Below are 19,099 nucleotides of genomic sequence, written 5' to 3' on the forward strand. Positions count from 1 at the left end.
TCCTGCCAAGACAAACTCTGACTCTTTCAGGCAGGCAGTCCAACTGACTGTGGTCTATGAGCAAAATGCTACAACTTGTTTGTTAGCAAGGACCTTAAAACGCCATAGAGTTATGACAATAAACACAGCTCCAACTGATATCTCAGCCACAAGGCTAAAAAGCTAAAAAATAAACTGGATCTAGCCATCAAAGCCATGGCTTTAAAGGAGAGGATTGATCTTCTCCTTCAAAACTCATGTAGTCAAAAAAAAGAGAAAGATACAATAAAAAGAGATTCAAAGACAAAAAAAAAAACCTCTAAATGGTTTACAATATGTTAAAAATACATACAGACTAAAAGTTAAAATTCTTAAAATAAAGAAAGGGAGAAATAGGGTGTGGTGGTACACACCTTTAATCCCAATCTGGGATTTAATCTGGGAGGCAGAGGCATATTGACCTCTGTGACTACAAGGGACAGAGGTAGAGATTGACCTCTGTGACTTCAAGGTGTGGTAGCACACACCTTTAATCCCAATGCCTGGGAGACACAGACAGACAGATCTCTGTGAGTTCAAGGTGTGGTAGCATACACCTTTGAGCCCAACACAGGAGAGGCAGAGACAGAGGAATCTGTGAGTTCAAGGACAGCCTGGTCTACAGAGTTATTCCAGGACAAAGATATATACAGAAAACCTGTCTCAAAAAGCCAAAAGATAAAAGTAAAAATAAAGAAATAAAGGTTAAAATAAAGATAAAAAATACGAAGAGAATCTTGATACTGTATGCCATTATGCTCTCTTTAAATTATTTAAATGCTGAGGAAGGAGCAACAGCTGCTAAAGGACTGTTGTTTATAAATACTGCTAAACTAACCCGAGATAGGTATTTTAAAAATACCTTGACTTCAAAACTAAAGTCAAAAGGTTTGTTACTTTAAAAAAGAGATTTTGCTTATGTTTCCACAAAAAATAAAAAGCTCTGGATTTATTCAGAGTTAAAAAAAAATCATCTTTGGCCAAGGGAGACCACCTAAACAATCTCCGGTAAAAACAGATGGCCCAGATGTCTAAGTTCTACATACAAAATGGATTCAAGGCGCTGCCTAAGATGATCAGGTCTCACAGGATACTCCAGTCAGGACTTGATTATAACTCTAAATTTTCTTTAGGTCCCCATAAGATCATCAACACCCCCAACCAACAAAAAGTAGCCTAAAATACTACGCCCACATTCCCAACAAATGGACTATGGGTACTTTCCTTTGTTTAAAAAAAAAAAAGAGGAAAATGATGCGGGAGAATTGTCAGTATTCTGTCAATCATATTTTAATAAAACGCTGATTGGCCAGGCAGGCAATATAGATGGGAAAACCAGACAGGAAGTAGAGATGATACAATGAGAACAGGAGAATTCTGGGAAACAAAAAGCCATTCCTTCACTCCTACACAAATCACTAAAGAGACAGCATGTAAGCTGTCACAGCTAAAAAAGGTACGGAGCCATGTGCTAAAATAGATAAGGATAATGGGGTAACATAAATTATAAGAGTTAACAAAAAGCCTGACCTAATGGGCCAATCAGTTTATAACCTAATGTAGACTTTATATGTAATTTCTCTTTGGGACTTGCCGGCTTGTTGGGGTACTGGGCGGGACAGAAACCCCAACAAGCCAGTCGTCATGTTACAATTTATTACATATACAGTGTTCTGCTTTATGTATAATTGCAAGCCAGAAGAGGGCACCAGATCTCATTACAGATGGTTGTGAGCCACCATGTGGTTGCTGGAAATTGAACTCAGGACCTCAGGAAGAGCAGCCAGTGCTCTTAACCTCTGAACCATCTCTCCAGCCCTGATGTGTTATCTTCTTTGCTTTTTTTTTTTAATTGATAAAATCATTCTCCTTATTCTTTTCTTGGAACCTCAGTAAGTAATTCTGAAATTTCGGTTATGTTTAAAAGTCCCTGTAACAATATCTGGCTCACATCAATAGAGAATGATGGCACAGATTTTTATTTTATTTTTTAGAGGGTACCCAGTACTTAATTCATAAGGTGATAACAAATTTTTGCCAAAAGACAGATCTTTGATTTAGAAGAATGAACGAGAATGTCTCAGGAAAAGGAAGCTAAAAGTTTTAGCCAATTTGGACAGTGTTAATTGTCTATAATTAACTACAGATGTAAGGATCAAAGATGAGGCACAATGAGAATTTGGTGCAATCAGTCAGTTTTAATACATAGATTTAAATATTTGTCTATTGAAGTAAGTTTTATAATTATTATGTAAGTTAGCATGAATGTCCCATGCTTTTTAGAGAATTTCCCCTATTCCTAAGGCAATGGCTATTGCATACATGAAGGCTTCTGCACTTGGGGAAATATGCAAACAGCATTTGGATAATATCTAATCAGATTTCAAGTGGTTCTTTAAAGGATAAAGTAAAACATGAAAATCTTGTTCTCTAAGTCATTTTTCTGTAAATATTACTAAGAATAAATTAATAATTTAAAAAAGTATCTTGCTGTAAATAGAGAACCAGAAACCAGTTTTATACTGGAATACTAAATTTTTAAGACCAGCCTGGCCTCAAACTCACAGATATCTGCCTGCTTCTGGCTCCCCAATGCTGGGATTAAAGGCATGTGCCACCACTGCCTGGCTAGGATCAAATGTTTTTCATGAAGAAAAGCATAAATCTAAGTTGCCTTTAGATTTCCTCATTTTTCAAATACATATAAGCTAAACTAACACAATTATCAAACATGAAGCCAGCTGGAGAGTCAAATAGCAGCTTTTCTCCAAACATTTCCTCCTTCCTTGAATTAGCCACGGGAGGAGTAGCAGGAGAAGCAAATGAACAAACCAAATGTCCTGAAAGCAAACAAATCAAAAAGCAAACTGAACAGTCAGAAGCCAAACAAAAGGGATGACTTAAAACAAACAAAACGCTCTCTAAGTAAAGTAAAAAAGTAATATAATAGCTAGACAAATAGGATCCTTACAACCAGCTCAGAATAAACCAAACCAAGGGAGACCCAAAACCCAGGAAGAACTTGCCAGCATTCAGGTGTGGAATCAATTCTAGACAGTTGGCATAAACAAGTGGCCAACCTGGCACCAGTCCAGTCACCCTTCCAACGAAAGTGGATTATCCTCGGGGCTCCACATTCAGCCACCAAAACCTCCTAATGCAAAAACAGCTCTTGCTTCCAAAAGCATAAGAGATAGTTTGTCCGGGAGCCAAACATCAGTGACCATGGTTTGAAAGATGGTTACAGATTTCGGTTACTCCAAACTCCATATTCCACGGTAGTAGCCATTTCATGAAGTTCTTATAGTAACAGAACAAAGAAAACAAAATAAAGACACTTGAAAAAAATACCTTTTTGGAACTGGTCGGTGGTGATTCAGGCCTTTAATCTCAGCACCTGGAAGGCAGAGGTAAGTGCATCTCCGAGTTCGAGGCCAGTTTGGTTTACAGAGCAAGTGCCAGGACAGGCTCCAAAGCTACACAGAGAAACTCTGTCTCTAAAAACAAAAAACAAAAACCTTGGTGGATAAGGCAGGTGTGGTGGTGCACGCTTTTAACCTCAGCACAGGAGGCGGAGGCAGGCAGGCAGGCAGGCAGGCAGGCAGGCAGATCTCTGAGTTCTACAAAGCCAGTTCCAGCACAGCCAGGACTATTACACAGAGAAACCCTGTCTTGAACCAAAAGAGGAAGAAAGAGAGGAAGGAAAGGAGGAAATATGTTGGTGGAAACAGGCAGGTAGATTACAAAAAAACAAGGAAGTGTCTGCTACAGCCCACTGAGGCTATCTGTTGGTATTATTCATCTTCGAGTTGGTGGAAGCTAGGGGACTATCTGTACATTGCAAAAGCCCTAACCTACTAGTCACAGGGATGTTAGGTCACACAAAGAAATGAGCAATGAGTGGCTATTGGGGATGGGGGGAGATAGCCAGGATAATTTGGCTTCAACCTGTAACATAATTATGCAAGTTTTAATCGTCAAGCAGCTTCGCAGAGTGTTTAACATAGGTACACCCAAAATAAGAGAAAAAAATAGACTATATCCCAAATTGAGACAAGGGAAGTTTTAGAAGTTCATGAAACAAAAGGATATGCTGGAAAAGACAAAACCAAAATGGGCGACACAGACAAGTGAGCCTGCCAGCCACATAATTCTCTGATGAGGTTGGGGGAGGGGATTCCAAAGCTGCTTTCAGAAGGTAAGTCAGAGAGAATTCAGTTGGTCTGAGCCTCAGAACAACAATGTAAAAGGGACTTATAGACATTTCTGGAGCAATAGTAAAAGCGAGGAAAGGAATCACCAGGCAGGACATCCTAACGACAAATAACCAGAGAGGTCTGGTAACACTTGTCAATTAACCTTACTTTTAACTTCTGTCGTTCTGCTATATTTTAATTATTTAACTGATGGAGAAAAAGAACCCACCTGCTGGCCAGTATCACTTTCTACACTTGTACCTTCACTGGTGGTAAGGCTTGTTGCATCCTGGTAACCAAACATCCTGCAAATCATAGAGATCTAGTAGTCCCTCAAATATTAACACAATAGCACATTCTTGGTTAAGAGCAGGAAGTTCATCAGTTAAAGACCTGCCTGGACTATATGAGACCCTGTCTCAAAATAAAACAAATCTATGCAATAATGAAAGAAGGGAAGAAAGACTTACGAGTCACCGCACTATCCGTGTATTAAATGGTGACTAAGACATTTGGCTGATGAGAGTGTCAGGAAAGGGCTCTGCCAGGACCACAAGTAATGGTTAGATAAGCTTGGTATCACATAATGGGAAAAGAAAGGAAATAGAGAGAGGAGAATGAGGGATAACAGGAGAGAAGGAATGAGAATGGCTACTATTGGGAGTTTCAAAGTGCTTTCCCAATACAAGCACTTGAGTATTTAGTTTCCTCGCCCCAATGAATTAACGCAAGGGAAATGTTCAGACTTGGTAGTAAATAGTGACACCCAAACAGTACTGAGCGACAGTTTGGCAGATGGGCTTTTCGCCAGACTTCGTCAAAGGGCACTGAAGTATGAAAGGAGGAGCTGGCATTTCCAAAGAGTGGAAAAGAGGTTGCATATTCGAACTGGGAGCCGAGACCCGCGCTGTCAGCCTAGACGGGAGCCCGAGACAAGCGGACCTGGGTACTGCGGAAGCGGAACTCATGCCCCAGTCACCGCGGCTCGGCTTCCGGCGGGCACCGTTTCCAGACGCACCCGCGAGCGCTGCGCAGATGGTGGCGCGCCTCTGTTCTAAGGTGGTGAGAGAGGGCCAGACACCGTACGGTCCTCTCTCCTAGCTTTCTCTACGGCGGGTCGACCCCGAACAGCGGCAGAGATTCTGAGCTTCTCGCCTCAGCGGCCCATTAGTGGGAGTAGCGGCCTTCGAAGACTCGGCCGTAGAACCTCGGAGAGGACAACTGCGTGTCATCCCGCTGGAGGTGGGGTCCGGGGTGGGGGGAAACGGGCGCTGGTCGGGGGGTGGGGGGTGGGGAGGATCATCTTGGTGGGTCTCACTACTACTTCCGGGAGACGCCTCGGAAAGCAGGACGTGCCAGGGCTACTTACCTCCTATCCCATTGGTTAACTGCTTGCTGGGTGAGCTTTTTTCTAGTTGCTGATTGGCCCAAATGCCAATCTAGGTCGCTGGGGAAGCGTTACTCTAGGCTAGATCGGGGTGAGATTGGTCCGGTTCCCGAGGCCAGTTTGTATATTGGAGTGGGCACTTCCTTCCACCCCCACCCCGGGGCCTCAATTAACAGGGTAAGGAAAAGAACCGGTATCGAGATAGTGGGGGCAGATGACAAGAAAGTGAAGGTTTGGAAGTCAGCTAACCTCACTTCTTCACCTAACCCTAGCTACACCCAGCTGGGAACGTGATAGGAAGGCCTTTGAGAAAGGAGGAGGCTCAATCCTTGCAACGGTGACGGTGACGGTGTAGGAGGAGAGGCCTTCTGGGAGGTTTTTGTTATCTAATTGTATAAGGTTCTAATTTCGTAGGTGAACGTGTGACAGACCTTCCGGAGACTTTAGCTTTGGCCTTGCAGAAGAGTGGGGAGACTACCAGGTGTTCTCGGACGTGAATCAGTTACTGAATAATTCAACTTTTCTTTTTATTACTTCAGATGAGCAGCTCTCAAAAAAGGCACAAACAACAGAAGAATGGATACAGTTTCATATGTTAAAAGAATGTTAAAAGGAAAATAAGGTATTCACTTTGGTTACTTATGGTATTACTTAACGGTTAGTTATCCAAGAATATTGCATTGGAGGAGAAAGTCTTAGGTTTTGCATAATATCTAAGGAGCTTGAGTTTTTTTCTTTTGGTTAGATTTCTACGTTTTAAACTTATATTTAAAAAAATCATATGACTGCTATACCCAACAAATATGTTCTTTGCCAATTACCCTGATTACCCAGCAAACGGAAAATTTTAATGTTATCAATTAGCATCTTGAGTGAATCTTGTCCCCGCCCCCCTTCTTTTTTCAAGACAGGGTTTCTCTGTGTACTCCTGGATGTCCTAGAATTTACTCTGTAGACAGGCTGACCTGGAACACACAGAGATCTGCCTGCCTCTTTCTCCTAAGGGCTGGAAATAAAGGCAGGTGCTACTCTACCTAGCTTTGCATTTTAAAATTAGTTATTTTGTTCTTTTGTATTTGTTTGTTTTTGATTTTTTTTTCCCCCTGAGACAGGGTTTCTCTCTGTAACCCTTACTGTCCTGGAACTTGATCTGTAGACCAGGCTGGCCTTGAACTCAAAGATTGACCTGCCTCTGCCTCTCAAGAGCTGAGATTTAAAAGGCCTGTACCACCACTACCCAGCTAGTTTATTTATTTATTTTTTAATGTATCCAATACTCAAATGCATGTCAAATCTTTTTTGTAGACCAGGCTGGCCTCAAACTCACAGAGGTCTGTCTGCCTCTACCTCCTGAGTGTTGGGATTAAAGGCATGTGCCACCACCTGGCTTGCTTGTCAAATCTTAAAATGAAGAACTCACACATAAAAAACAACAACCCCAGAACTTTTAGGAGCTAACAGAACTAAACTTAGTACTTTACGTAATGCATAAAAGTTGTCATAGAACCATAGTTCAGCACATATTTCTCATATCTGAGTATCAAACTGACCATCTTTTAAAGTTTTTTTTCTCTGTTTCTCAAAGAAGTTGAGTATAAAAGCCATCATAGTGTTAAATTTTTATTCTTGAATTTTTTGGTTTCCTTAATATACAAAAGGTTGTTGCAGTGGGCGGTGGTAGTGCACGCCTTTAATTCCAGCATTCAGGAGGCAGGCGGATCTCTTTGAGAACAGGCTCCAAAATCTACAGAGAAATGCTGTCTCAAAAAACCAAAAAATAAAATAAAAAAAAAAGTTGTTGAATGCATCTCAGGACAGTTAGGAATAGAGTCCACCACATTTGTAGAGGATATTATACTCCTTCCAGAAAAGATCATGAATGTAATGTGACCACCACCATCTCATTGCTCTTCATTGGAATGAAAATAGTTTTGCCTACTTTGTCTGCTGAAGAGACTCAGTTGATCTCCCCAAGACTTGAAAACCAACAGGAAACAGTATGTCATGCACTGCTCTGAGGATTGACAGGGCACAGCAGAGCTCTGTCTCTATCAGGCACCGTCAGCCTGGAATGATTTGTCCCAGGAAATTTTGAATGTGGGGATTACATAAGAAACAGAAACCTACCTTGATGAGGAGATCAGAGAAAGTAATGTGCTTCATAAATCAGAATATAGTTTCTCTTTTTGATTTGTTTTGTTTTTTGTTTTTCAAGACAGGATTTCTCTGTAGCTTGGGAGCCTGTCCTGGAACTAGCTCTTGTAGGCCAGATTGACCTCATAATCACAGAGATCTGCCTGCTTTTGTCTCCTGAGTGCTGGGATTAAAGGCATGTGCCACCACCGCCCAGCTCAGAATAGTCTCTAAAGGTAGAAATGAATCACAATTGAAAGGATTCTTAGTGGCCTCCATAGTGAATTCCAGGTGAGCCAGGTCTACATAGTAAGTTTATCTCAGTACCAAACAACAGCAAAAACAACAAGAAAGTGTACAGCTGTGTTAGCCCAAGACTAATGCATTGACTTTGTGTATATTCTTTGAATAGGAAACTGGGAGTTTCAGCATGAATCCATCTAGATCTAGATCAAGTGGTAGTGGAGAAGAAACCCCATTTCAAGAAAATGAGAGACGATGGCAACAAGAGCGTCTCCACAGAGAAGAAGCCTATTATCAGTTTATTAATGAGCTCAATGATGAAGATTATCGGCTAATGAGAGACCATAACCTTTTAGGCACTCCTGGTAAGAAATGGGTAAAAAAGCAAAACATTTTTTTTTTCTGTCATTGAAAGGAAAAATTTCAAAGTAAAGAGACTGCCGCCCTTTGGAGGTTTGTTGTTGTTGTTGTTGTTGTTGTTGTTTTGATTTTTTATTGTTGGTTGGTTTGGTTTTTCGAGACAGGTTTCTCTGTAGTTTTAGAGCCTGTCCTGGAACTAGCTCTTGTAGACCAGGCTGGCCTCAAACTCACAGAGATCCACCTTCCTCTGCCTCCCAAGTGCTGGGATAAAGGCATGCGTTGAGCAGTATTTTGTGAGTCTTAATTATTCAGTATTGCCGAACAGTGGTGGCGCACGCCTTTAATCCTAGCATTCAGGAGGCAAAGGCAGGCAGATCTCTGTGAGTAGTTTTAGGACAGGCTCTAAAGCTACAGAGAAACCCTGTCTTGAAAAAAACCAGAAAAAAAAAAAGATTCAGTATAACAAAATCACTGCCTTCTGTGTTTTATAAATACATAAAAATACTGGATATATGGATTTATACACCGACCAAACTTTAAAAATTTAATGTACATGAGTATCAAATGTTCTCATGTATAATTCTCACCATCCTCTACCGCCACCCCCATGTGGATGGGATTGGGATTTGAATCTCGGATTTTGTGTATGCCAGGCAGGTGTTCTACAATTGAACTATGCTCCTAGCTCTCCATTTCTCTTACATAATATTTGCATAAACAAAATGTTATTTAAAACTTTTCTTTTTAGATTTTCAAGATAGGGTTTTTCTGTAACAGCTCTGGCTGTTCTGGAACTAACTAGCTTTTGTAGACCAGGCTGCCCTCGAAGTCACGGAGATCCTTCTCTGCCACTGCCTCCCAAGTGCTGGGATTAAAGGCATGCACCACCACTGTCTAGCTAAAACTTAATTCTTAATATGAGGTGTAACATTTCAGCTAGATAATGATCACCCTAAAATCCAGTGTTCTCTTCAAACTTTTTTCTCAAATTTACTTTATAATAAACTAGCTGAAATTTGTGTGTTTGCATATTTGTATGTTGGTGGCTTCTATAATAAAATATTGGGGTAGAACTCAAGCACAAAGACTTGAATATTTCCCTAAAACTATTTCCTTCCTAATTTCTTTTAAACTTTTAAGGACAAAAATGCATCATTGCAGCTTTTCCTTTCTTTGTTCTTTTTAAGATTCATTTTACTTTTAATTCTGTGTGTGTGGTGTCTGTGCACACATTTGTGTGCAAGTGTCTGAGGAGGCTAGAAGAAGCCATTAGACCCAAGGTCGTCAGACCTAGAGCTGGCGTTTTTTAAGAGTCGGTAGTGTGGGGGTGTTCAGGTGCTGGGAACTGCTGAGGCATCACTCCAGTCCTAGCTTATAGGTTCTTACTGAGAGACTTTTGGTTTGGTTTGGTTTGGTTTGGTTTGGTTTGGTTTGGTTTGGTTTGGTTTGGTTTTGGTTTTTTGAGACAGGGTTTCTCTGTGTAACAGTGTAACAACCTTAGCTGTCCTGGAACTAGCTCTTGTAGACCAAGCTGGCCTTGAACTCAAAGTGACCCACCTGCCTCTGCCTCCTGATTAAAGGCTGTGCCACCACCGCCCATCTAATTTAAAGTGCTTTTTCATTGTTTCAGGAGAAATAACATCAGAGGAGCTACAGCAGCGCTTAGATAGAGCGAAGGAACAACTGGCATCCCAGCCTGGCTCGAGGAGTGGGACAAGTGACGGAGGTACTGATGTGCTCACTATTAGGGCAGGCTTGACTGCTGTAGTAGCAGAAGTGAACAGACTGTGTCTTCTATATTAGAGTCAGGGACCAGAGGGCAGAAGAATAAGTTGAGTGTTTCTCACACATAGATTGCCTTCAGGAAGTTTATTTATACAGAATAGTTTATATGCATTTATCCTTCCTCTAAACTCCAGAGAGAAAAGCCAGGGCCTTATGTGTACTTGATAAATATTCTACCATTGAGCTACAACCCCTACCCAAATAAAGTTCTTTTTAATCTTAGCATATACACTACATTTTTTAATATTGATGTGACTTAAAGTTTTTATACAGCGTAGTACAGAGAGACTGACAGTTGGGAAACTGGTTTTGTTACTCTGTTCTGTTGGTTTGTTTGCTTTTTATTTTACCGAGAAAACCCTAAATCATATTTTTAAAAAATCATGAGGTAAGTCAGATACTAATGATAATCACTTCAAACTAATAGAAATTGTAGACTTAAAAGCAAGTCCAATTCTAGAGCCCCGCCTTTTATTCTGCCTCCTCTCCCAGAGACGGTCACACTAGCAGTTTTGTCACCAGTCAGCTGAGGGTTCTTCTGCTCTCTCTGGGCTGGGCACTGGGTAGTTTCACGCAGAGATAACTAATATGATTTTAGCATTAGATGCAGAAAGTGAGATTTCTTAATAAATCACCTCCCTGTAGTCTTTCTGCGCCTAGTATTCCCTCGGCTTACATTTTACCTGTGTCCTATTACATGCCCTGGTTTGGGCTCTTTCTCGCCTCACTCTCCCAATGGCTCCAGTTTCTTGGTTCTTGGGTATTCCAGGATAAACACACACAACTAAAGAGAGGAAGCTAGGATCTACATCCATGAAATTGGAGGCTAGGTAGCATGATTTTTGTATTGCTCTGAATAAGCAGATTTTTTTCTTTGAGTTTATGATGAAGTTTTTTTTTAAGATTTATTTATTTATTATGTATACAGTGATCTGCCTGCATGTATGCCTACAGGTCAGAAGAGGGTACCAGATCATGTGGTTTTTGGGAATTGAACTCAGGACTCAGTCAGTGCTTTTAACCTTTGAATCATCTCTCCAGCACCCTATGATGAAGATTTTTAAGTTGCATGTTTAGAGCTGAGTGGACATTGACTAAGCCTAAGACCCCCGGGTTCCTAAAGTAAAGATATAAAGAGAAATAGTGGGGAAATTGATTATCACCTCAGTTATGAATAGACACATGCTGCCTGTTACTTTAGTTCTTAAGGCAAGTCTAGTGTTTCAGATACAGAAAAGTTTTCAAGATTTCAGATATATAGGAACCCAGTACAAATAAAAACCTTAAATTTTTTTCAAAACCTGATTCAGTATTCCAAGCATTGTATAAATCTTTAAAATATTATCACTTATTTCAAGAAATAAATGTGTTCATAATACAGTCTTAAAAGCTAATTCCTTCTCATGGAAAAGCTGCCAGTTCACAAGAAGGCAGGAAAGGGACCGTCTTGGCAGGCTTTCTAGAGTCTCCCACGACAGCAGACCCAGCCTAGCTTAGCTGTGCCTCCCTCTAATACAGTCACTGCCCTTTTTCAAGTCCTGGTAGGACAGTTATACCTCTTCCTCATAGTGAAACTATTTGCAGCCTTTGAGGTGGTATCACTGTTTTGTAAACGTTGGTGTTTGTTGTGCTTAGCAATAAGGGTAGTGGAGCTCAGAGTCCCAGTGTAAATGTCGTGCTGTGAGGGCACCAACAATATTGATAAAAGATTAACAATTAAGATTATAAGGTAAGGTTACCAAAAGTGATGCTCCTTCAGGTTCCTAGTCCATCAGTCAAGTCTGAGGAGGGAGACAACCTTTGACCCTAGCCATTATGTCTTTCGGGGCAGAGTCAGTCCCAGTTACTGTTCTGTGTTCAAATGAAGCAATTTTATAAGAAAAAAAGTTGATGCTTTTTAACCTTCCCCTAATTCAGGCAGTCCTGTCAGCACCCTCCATTGTGGTAGTGCCCCTCCCATAGTGTGCAGCAGCTGGAAAATGAGAGTCACCTGAGGCACTCATCCGTTCAGCCCAGAGCACAGGGATCATCTGTTCAAGAACATTGTCCTCTCTGTCCCTGTGGCAAGGGAACAGATGGCCTTAGAGTAGAATGTAACCATTTGAGTACTATTTGTGCCTTAGTTCTCTTTTGTGTGTGTCTTTTCTTGTTTTTGGTATCAGAATAAACATGGCTTCGTAGAGAGAGTTTCGGTGTCTCACTCAGTTCCTTCTGTCCCATGGACAGTGCTGGTGTCTGTGCTCCTTTGAAGGGCTGGTAGGATTCTGTGTTGAGTCCATCTGGTCCTGGGCTGTTCTGTTTGTTTGGATTGGTTTTTGATTTTTAGTTGAGAGACTTTTAATTACTACTTCCAACTCATTGCTAGTTATATATTATTTCAAATTATTTGTTTCATCTTGGTTTCTTCTTGACCCATTCATCACTCAATATTGTGTTTAGGTTCTGTGAGTATTGTATTTTCTGTATTTTTCTAACTCTTGATGCCCAGCTTTATTGTGTAGTGATAAAGAACATGGGTGTTATTTCCGTTTTTCAGTTTTTCTATATTCATTAAGGCATGCTTTATGTCCTACTATGTGCTCTATTTTGTACAAAGTACAATGAGTTATGAGAGGAATGTGTATTCTTCAAAGTTTGGAATGTTCCATAGATGTCTGTTAGGTCCATTTATCTTTTTACTTAAAGAAACGTGCCTACCCATGAGAAACAGACATGCTTTGATTCCAGCACTTGGGAGACAGAAGCAGGCAATCTCTGTGAGTTTGAAGCCAGCCTGGTCTACTGAGCGAGTTCCAGAACTGGCTCTATAGCTACTGAAAAACCCTGTCTCGAAAAACAAAAACAAAAAGGCAAAACAAAACAAAAAGGTTGCCACACTTTTTTGCCTGTTTGTTTCCTAGTTCCATTTTCTTGGGGTACTTTTTCTCTCTCATCTTTTTACCTAAGGGGATGTCTGTTTCTCACGGATAGGCATATTTCTTTGAGGAAGCAAAAAGATGAATCCTGTTTTCTAATTTAGTCTGATAATCTATAACTGGTGAATTAAGACCAGTTTAGCTTTATTATTGAAGGGTGTATATTAATTTTTGTCCTTTTGATGAATTTTTGGTGTTAGACATCTTTTGATTAATTTCCTGATATCATTTATTTATCTCCTGTGTCCTGGGGAATGTGTTTCAATCTGAAATATTCTTTCTGCTATCCTCTGTAGAGCTAGCCTAATGGTCACAAATTGGTTTAATCTGTTTTGTTTGTTTTTGTTTTTTTTTAGATTTATTTATTTATTATGCATACAGTGTTTAGCCTCCATGTATGCCTGCAGGCCAGAAGAGGGCACCAAATTCATTACAGATGGTTGTGAGCCACCATGTGGTTGCTGGGCATTGAACGCAGGACCTCCAGAAGAGCAGTCATTGCTCTTAACCTCTGAGTTATCTCTCCAGCCCCGTTTAATCTGTTTTTATCATAGAACATTTTTATTTTTCATTTATAGAAGAGTTTTGCTGACTTTACTATTCTGGCATTTATGATCTTTCAGAACTTGGGTATTGTCTTTGAGGGTTTTTATTCGCTAACGAGCTATTTCTGTGTGGGGCCTGCCTGGATGAGACTTGAGCCTTCTCTCTTGCAGCTTCAATAGCCCTTCCTCAGTGTTTTATCTGCAATGTAATAGTTGCTTCTCTTCCGCTCTTGTTTAAGGCCATCTGTCAAGACTTGGGAAATTTTCGGTTTTGTTTGTTTGTTTTTTTTCTTCTCTGTAGCTTTGGAGCCTACTTTGGAACTCCCTCTGTAGACCAGGCTGGCCTCAAACTCACAGGGATCCACCTGCCTCTGCATCCCAAGTGCTAGGATTAAAAGTGTGCACAACCAGTACCTGGCTTTTTTCTGAGATTTTATGGAAAATGTTTTCTATGCCTTTGACCTGGAATTCTCTTTCTTTTATGCCCATAATTTATAAATTTGATTTTTATCACAATGTTCAAAGATCCTGCATGTTCTCATGCTTTTTTCCATTTCTTACTTTCTTCGAGTGAATGATCCAAATCTTCTAGCCTGCCTTCAAGTTCTGATATTACTATGTCATCTAAATTGCCTAATTTTTCATTCCAGCTTCATTTCAGATTAGATTTTAATTTTCTGTCTTTTTCACGTCCTGTTTTGATATTGTGATTGTTTTCCTTAGCTATGTGTTTATTCCTGCTCTCATCAAGTTCATTCAGATACTTATTCTTGTCTTCTTCAAATTCTTTGAACTCTTGGATTGTGTTTAATTCTTCTTTTGATTTCTGTGCCTGAAATTTTGTCCTAAGTGGTCCACTTCAGGACTATTTCTTTGATGAGATTGCTAGTTTTTTTTTTTAAGCAGACATTGTCTTGGTTTTTTTTCTATAGTTTATTTTTGCAATAAGCCCTGGGCATTTGGAGTTAGGTTGTTAGATGTTTTTTTCTTTGTGTCCCAAGTTGGTCTGAGTACCCAGGGCAGTTCTGAGGGGGTCGAGCTGAGGGAAAGAGGTCCCTTACTAAATCCATGCTGGGCCAGCTACATGGATGGAGGTGACTGGTGGGAGTTCTCAAAGCAGGAGAGAGATGGAACCTAGTTGAGGGGAAAGATTGCCTTACCCAGTTGGGCTACAGAGTGGGACAGCTGGCCAAGGGGAGAGATTGCTTTCTGGGGTCCACACAAGACTGGGCTGGACTTTGTGGATGGTGTCAGTTGGTGAAGGTTCCTGAGTCTAGAAAGTAGACTTTTTCTTTAAACATAATTGTGCAGTTTGTGTGTGTGTGTGTGTGTGTGTGTGTGTGTGTGTGTGTGTGAGAGAGAGAGAGAGAGAGAGAGAGAGAGAGAAGACAATTTGTGTAAGGTGGTTCTTCCACCATGTGGTTTCTGAGGCTTCAACTCATGTCAGTTAGGCTTGGCGCATTTACCCACTGAGCCATATCATAGGCCCAGCATTTTAATTTAATCTTTAATGTGCTTTTAATACACTTTTAGGAAGTTTGATTTTTTTCATTCATTAAAATAATGCAGATGTTTAATTCAGTAAAACTATCTTGCAATGTTTTAATAAAGATCAGGTCTGGTCATTATAGAAATTGACCTTAAGTTGATTTGATTTACTTTTTAGACTCAGAAAACCTTAGAGAAAATTCAGATGAAGATTCTCTGCTACGATGGTTGAACACTTTTCGGCGCACTGGAAATGTGACTCGAACTGGACAGAATGGGAACCAAAGTTGGACAGCTGTGAGTCGAACAAACCCAAACAGTGGAGAGTTTGGGTTCAGCCTGGAAATCCACATAAATCCTGACAACAGAGGCTCTGAAGCTAATGGGGAGGATTATACAGACATTCCTCTGTCAGGTGTTAGCAGAGATCCCAGGCAGCAAAGATCATCTAGTCCTGTGGCTATGCGAACAAGAAGCCAAACTTCCATGAGTTCCAGTGGTCCAGGGGGTAGGCGTGGTGCAAGGGGTCAGAGGTCAGTGCAGGGATCCTTCTCAGCACGGGGAAGGTTAAGAAATGGAATTGGAGGAGCTCCTAGAGTTAGTGGCCATCGCACTAATGTTATCAACACTCACACAGACCAGTCAGATGGTAGTAATTTCAGGCAAAGGGAACGACAGCGTTTTGGAGCAGCACATATTTGGGAAAATGGGGCTAGAAGTAATGTTACAGTGAGGAACACAAACCAAAGATTAGAGCCAATAAGATTACGTCCTGCTTTCAGGAGTCGAAGCCGGTCCCCGATTCAGACACAGAATGGTACTGTTTATCATAATTCCCAAAGGCAGAGTAGACCAGTCCAACAAACTGGTAGGAACAGATCTGTTAGGCATAGAGGAGTAACTCAAGTCTTTTTAGAACAAGGTAGAGCACGCAGAGGTACTGTTTACACGCCACTGTCCAACTCAAGACTTGTGTCAAGAATAACAGTAGAAGAAGGAGAATCCAACAGGTCCTCAGCTGCCACACAGCGTCACCCAGCAATCACTCTAGACCTGCAAGTTAGGAGGATTCGTCCTGGAGAAACTCGAGATAGGGATAGCATTGCAAATAGAACTCGATCTAGGGCAGGGCTGTCAGAAAGTACAGTTGAAAGCAACAGCGGGGGCTTTCACAGAACTATTTCTCATTTAGAACGGTCAGGTGTCCGAACCTATGTGAGTACCATAACAGTTCCTCTTCGTAGGATTTCTGAGAATGAGGTGGTTGAACCATCCTCTGTGGCTCTTCGGTCAATTTTAAGGCAGATCATGACTGGGTTTGGAGAACTGAGTTCTCTAACAGAGGTGGAGCCTGAGTCTGAGAATCAAAGAAATGGTCAGCGTTTACCAGAGCTGTACCTAGAACTGAATAACGTAGATGTGGCTGACAACAGCAGTCAGCTGGGTAGAGGTTCCTCACAAGCCAGACAGGCCCAAGAAGACAGTGCTGAAATGCTAGATGTAAGTGAGCCCACCCGGCCACAGGCCCACAATGGTAGGAGTAGGAATAGAAGGCAGTTAGAGAGGGCAGACAGTGTAGTTGAGGCTGGAACATTACCCATTCTGCGCCTTGCTCATTTCTTCTTACTGAATGAAGGCGATGATGATCCAGTTCGTGGTTTAACCAAAGAGCAGATTGACAATCTTTCTACCAGGAGCTATGAACAAACTGGGGTTGACAGTGAGTTAGGTAAAGTGTGTAGTGTGTGCATCAGTGACTATGTGGCTGGGAACAAGCTCCGGCAGCTGCCGTGTCTGCATGAGTTTCACATTCATTGTATTGATCGCTGGTTGTCAGAGAACTGCACCTGTCCTGTCTGCCGGCGGCCTGTCTTAGAATTTGGGGCCGCAAACAATGGATGAAATGATGGGATCTGCTCAGTGCTGTATGTTACTGGAGCCTCATAGTCAAACACTTCTTGAGTTACTTATGATGAGGTAATCAAGATGAAAAACCTATCAGATTATAGTTTGCACTATTTTTGTGTGCTTTTTTTTTTAAAAAAACTTGTTACAAAGAGGTTGTTTATATAAAATTTAAATATGCAGATGTTAAATTATCCAAAAGTAAAGAATAGTTAATATTGCTAGAACCAAATAACCTTCAAAATGTTTTTATTTTGGTAATTTTGTCATGCTAAGCACTTTTGTATCTGCACAACTCAGTATGTTAGAACTCATGATTCTTTCTCTTAATACTGCAGTAAGTATGGCTGGGATTTTCCAGTTGCAGCTCAGTGCTATGTTTGGACACTACTGTCTAAGTCTTTGTAGACTGTTTGCTGAATGTCTGCTAGATATACTTAAGTTACTTGAAATAGTTTAACACGTAGCACACTGTATGTGTGTATGCAGATATGTAACTATGGTGAACATATCCATGCTAAAAACTACAAGTTTGAGACTTAAGCTTTGGGGCTTAGACTGCATATGACACAGGGTTAACAGTGACAAGATCATCTCTAAAAGGAAGTGAATTAAGATACAGGTTAAAATAGAGATTGTTTACTGAAGCGTGTCTGACAATCTGACTTACTAGAGAGTGAGTGATATATAATAATGAGCCTAGTATTTCTTTATTCATAAATGGAATGTGGAAAATTTTATGTTGAATAGTTTAAGTTCGTTTTTTTGTGGCTTTTTCAGAAGTACAAACACTTCTCGGGGTTAGGGTTTACAGCATGCTTGATTTCTCAAATTTAGTTTTAAAATCTAAAATATTTTAAATTCTATTAAATAGTGAAATGCATAGAAAATATGTTAATTTGGATGCCAAAAAGCTCCAAAAAATAAAAGCCTTCAAAAGAACGTAGAGTTTATATAAACACAAAGTATGCATTAAAAGTCTATTTCTACCAGTAAACCCGACAAACTGTGTGTGGACTCATTTCTCTCTGTTGTTCCACTGTGGCTGTTCACCTCCAAATACTTAATTCCACACTGGGTGGCAAGTGCAGTGACAGGTGCTGAGAATTTACTAGGTGACAGACAGACCAAGTCTCTGTCTTCATGGAAAAGACATTTGCTCTTAGAAGGAACAAATCAATATTTACTTTGATGTTTGCTCATGAATATATGACACAGGTGTCTTTCATGTGTGAGTGGTACCACTTTGGCAGACTATAAGAAAATACTTCATGTCAAGTCCTGAGAGGTTTAGAAATACCTCCATGTTTAACTTTTCTTATCAGTTAGTGATTATGTTCAATTCGTAAGGTTAGTTGGACACCCAGAAATAACACAGAGTGCATTCACCAAAGTGAAAAATTTTTGTAAAACTTAGGACTTTGGGGTATTTTGTGGGTTTATAGGGCATGAGTCAAAGAAGGTTTGAAGGTCTATGTATCAGTAATTAAGAGATTTTTATTTCATTTTGTAGCTGTTGTATGACAACATATAATTATCCCTTGATGATTTTAGTGACAAGTGTCAGGGTAGTTTTTTTTAAAAGATTCATTTATTTATTATGTATACAACATTCTCCCTCCATGTATGCCCACATGCCAGAGGAGGGTGCCAGATCTCATTACAGATGGTTGTGAGCCACCATGTGGTTGCTGGGAATTGAACTCAGGACCTCTGGAAGAGCAGCCAGTGCTCTTAACCACTGAGCCATCTCTCCAGCCCCAAAGGGTAGTTTTTCTTGATTAAAGATTACTTTGGAGAGATTAAAGGGTTGGAAAGATGGCTCAGTGGTTATTGCTACAACTCTATAGAGTTTCAAGGTGCTTGCCACCACCAAGAAGCATGCTGTTGGCTATTCATAAACACCATTTAAGTGTTTGGTGGCAGGGCCTCTTAAAAGAGCTGCAAGATTTTTGCAGCTAAAGCTGAATCAGAAAGCATCTCTTAAACAAGACATGTTTGCCTCTAGCAAACTACCAAACAAGAGTCCACTTGAGAAAATGCTGCTACCAAGAAGCCATGCTTAACTCTGTTCCTTTGTGTCTAGAATTCCTTCCCAAACTCTCTCAGGTTTTATGTGGATAT

At 40.6% G+C, this 19,099-nt stretch overlaps 1 protein-coding gene across 2 annotated transcripts; it reads left to right on the forward strand.

The window, feature by feature from the left end:
• Nucleotides 1-5,195: 5,195 nt before the first annotated feature.
• On the forward strand, nucleotides 5,196-17,972 carry Rnf6 (ring finger protein 6). 2 transcript variants are annotated; one of them, XM_048418439.3, is made up of 5 exons: nucleotides 5,196-5,456; nucleotides 6,141-6,223; nucleotides 8,147-8,342; nucleotides 9,968-10,063; nucleotides 15,249-17,972. In XM_048418439.3, the coding sequence occupies exons 3-5, from the start codon at nucleotides 8,165-8,167 to the stop codon at nucleotides 16,970-16,972; spliced, it is 1,998 nt and encodes a 665-aa protein (XP_048274396.2). In that variant the 5' UTR covers nucleotides 5,196-5,456; nucleotides 6,141-6,223; nucleotides 8,147-8,164; the 3' UTR covers nucleotides 16,973-17,972. The 2 variants fall into 2 exon arrangements, with proteins under 2 accessions (XP_048274396.2, XP_048274403.2); XM_048418446.3 differs by lacking the exon at nucleotides 5,196-5,456 and adding an exon at nucleotides 5,626-5,778.
• The last annotated feature ends 1,127 nt before the right edge of the window (nucleotides 17,973-19,099 follow it).

The sequence above is a fragment of the Myodes glareolus genome, chromosome 2 (genome assembly GCF_982192425.1).
Source record: "Myodes glareolus chromosome 2, mMyoGla1.1, whole genome shotgun sequence".
In the NCBI taxonomy this organism is placed as follows: Eukaryota; Metazoa; Chordata; class Mammalia; order Rodentia; family Cricetidae; genus Myodes; species Myodes glareolus.

Excerpts from the sequence above, each read along its gene's own strand:
- Rnf6 (XM_048418439.3), top strand. The coding sequence starts at position 8,165 with ATGAATCCATCTAGATCTAGATCAAGTGGTAGTGGAGAAGAAACCCCA. Across the intron at positions 8,343-9,967 it reads TAACCTTTTAGGCACTCCTG|GAGAAATAACATCAGAGGAG; the intron begins GTAAGAAATGGG and ends TCATTGTTTCAG. Across the intron at positions 10,064-15,248 it reads GAGTGGGACAAGTGACGGAG|ACTCAGAAAACCTTAGAGAA; the intron begins GTACTGATGTGC and ends TTTACTTTTTAG.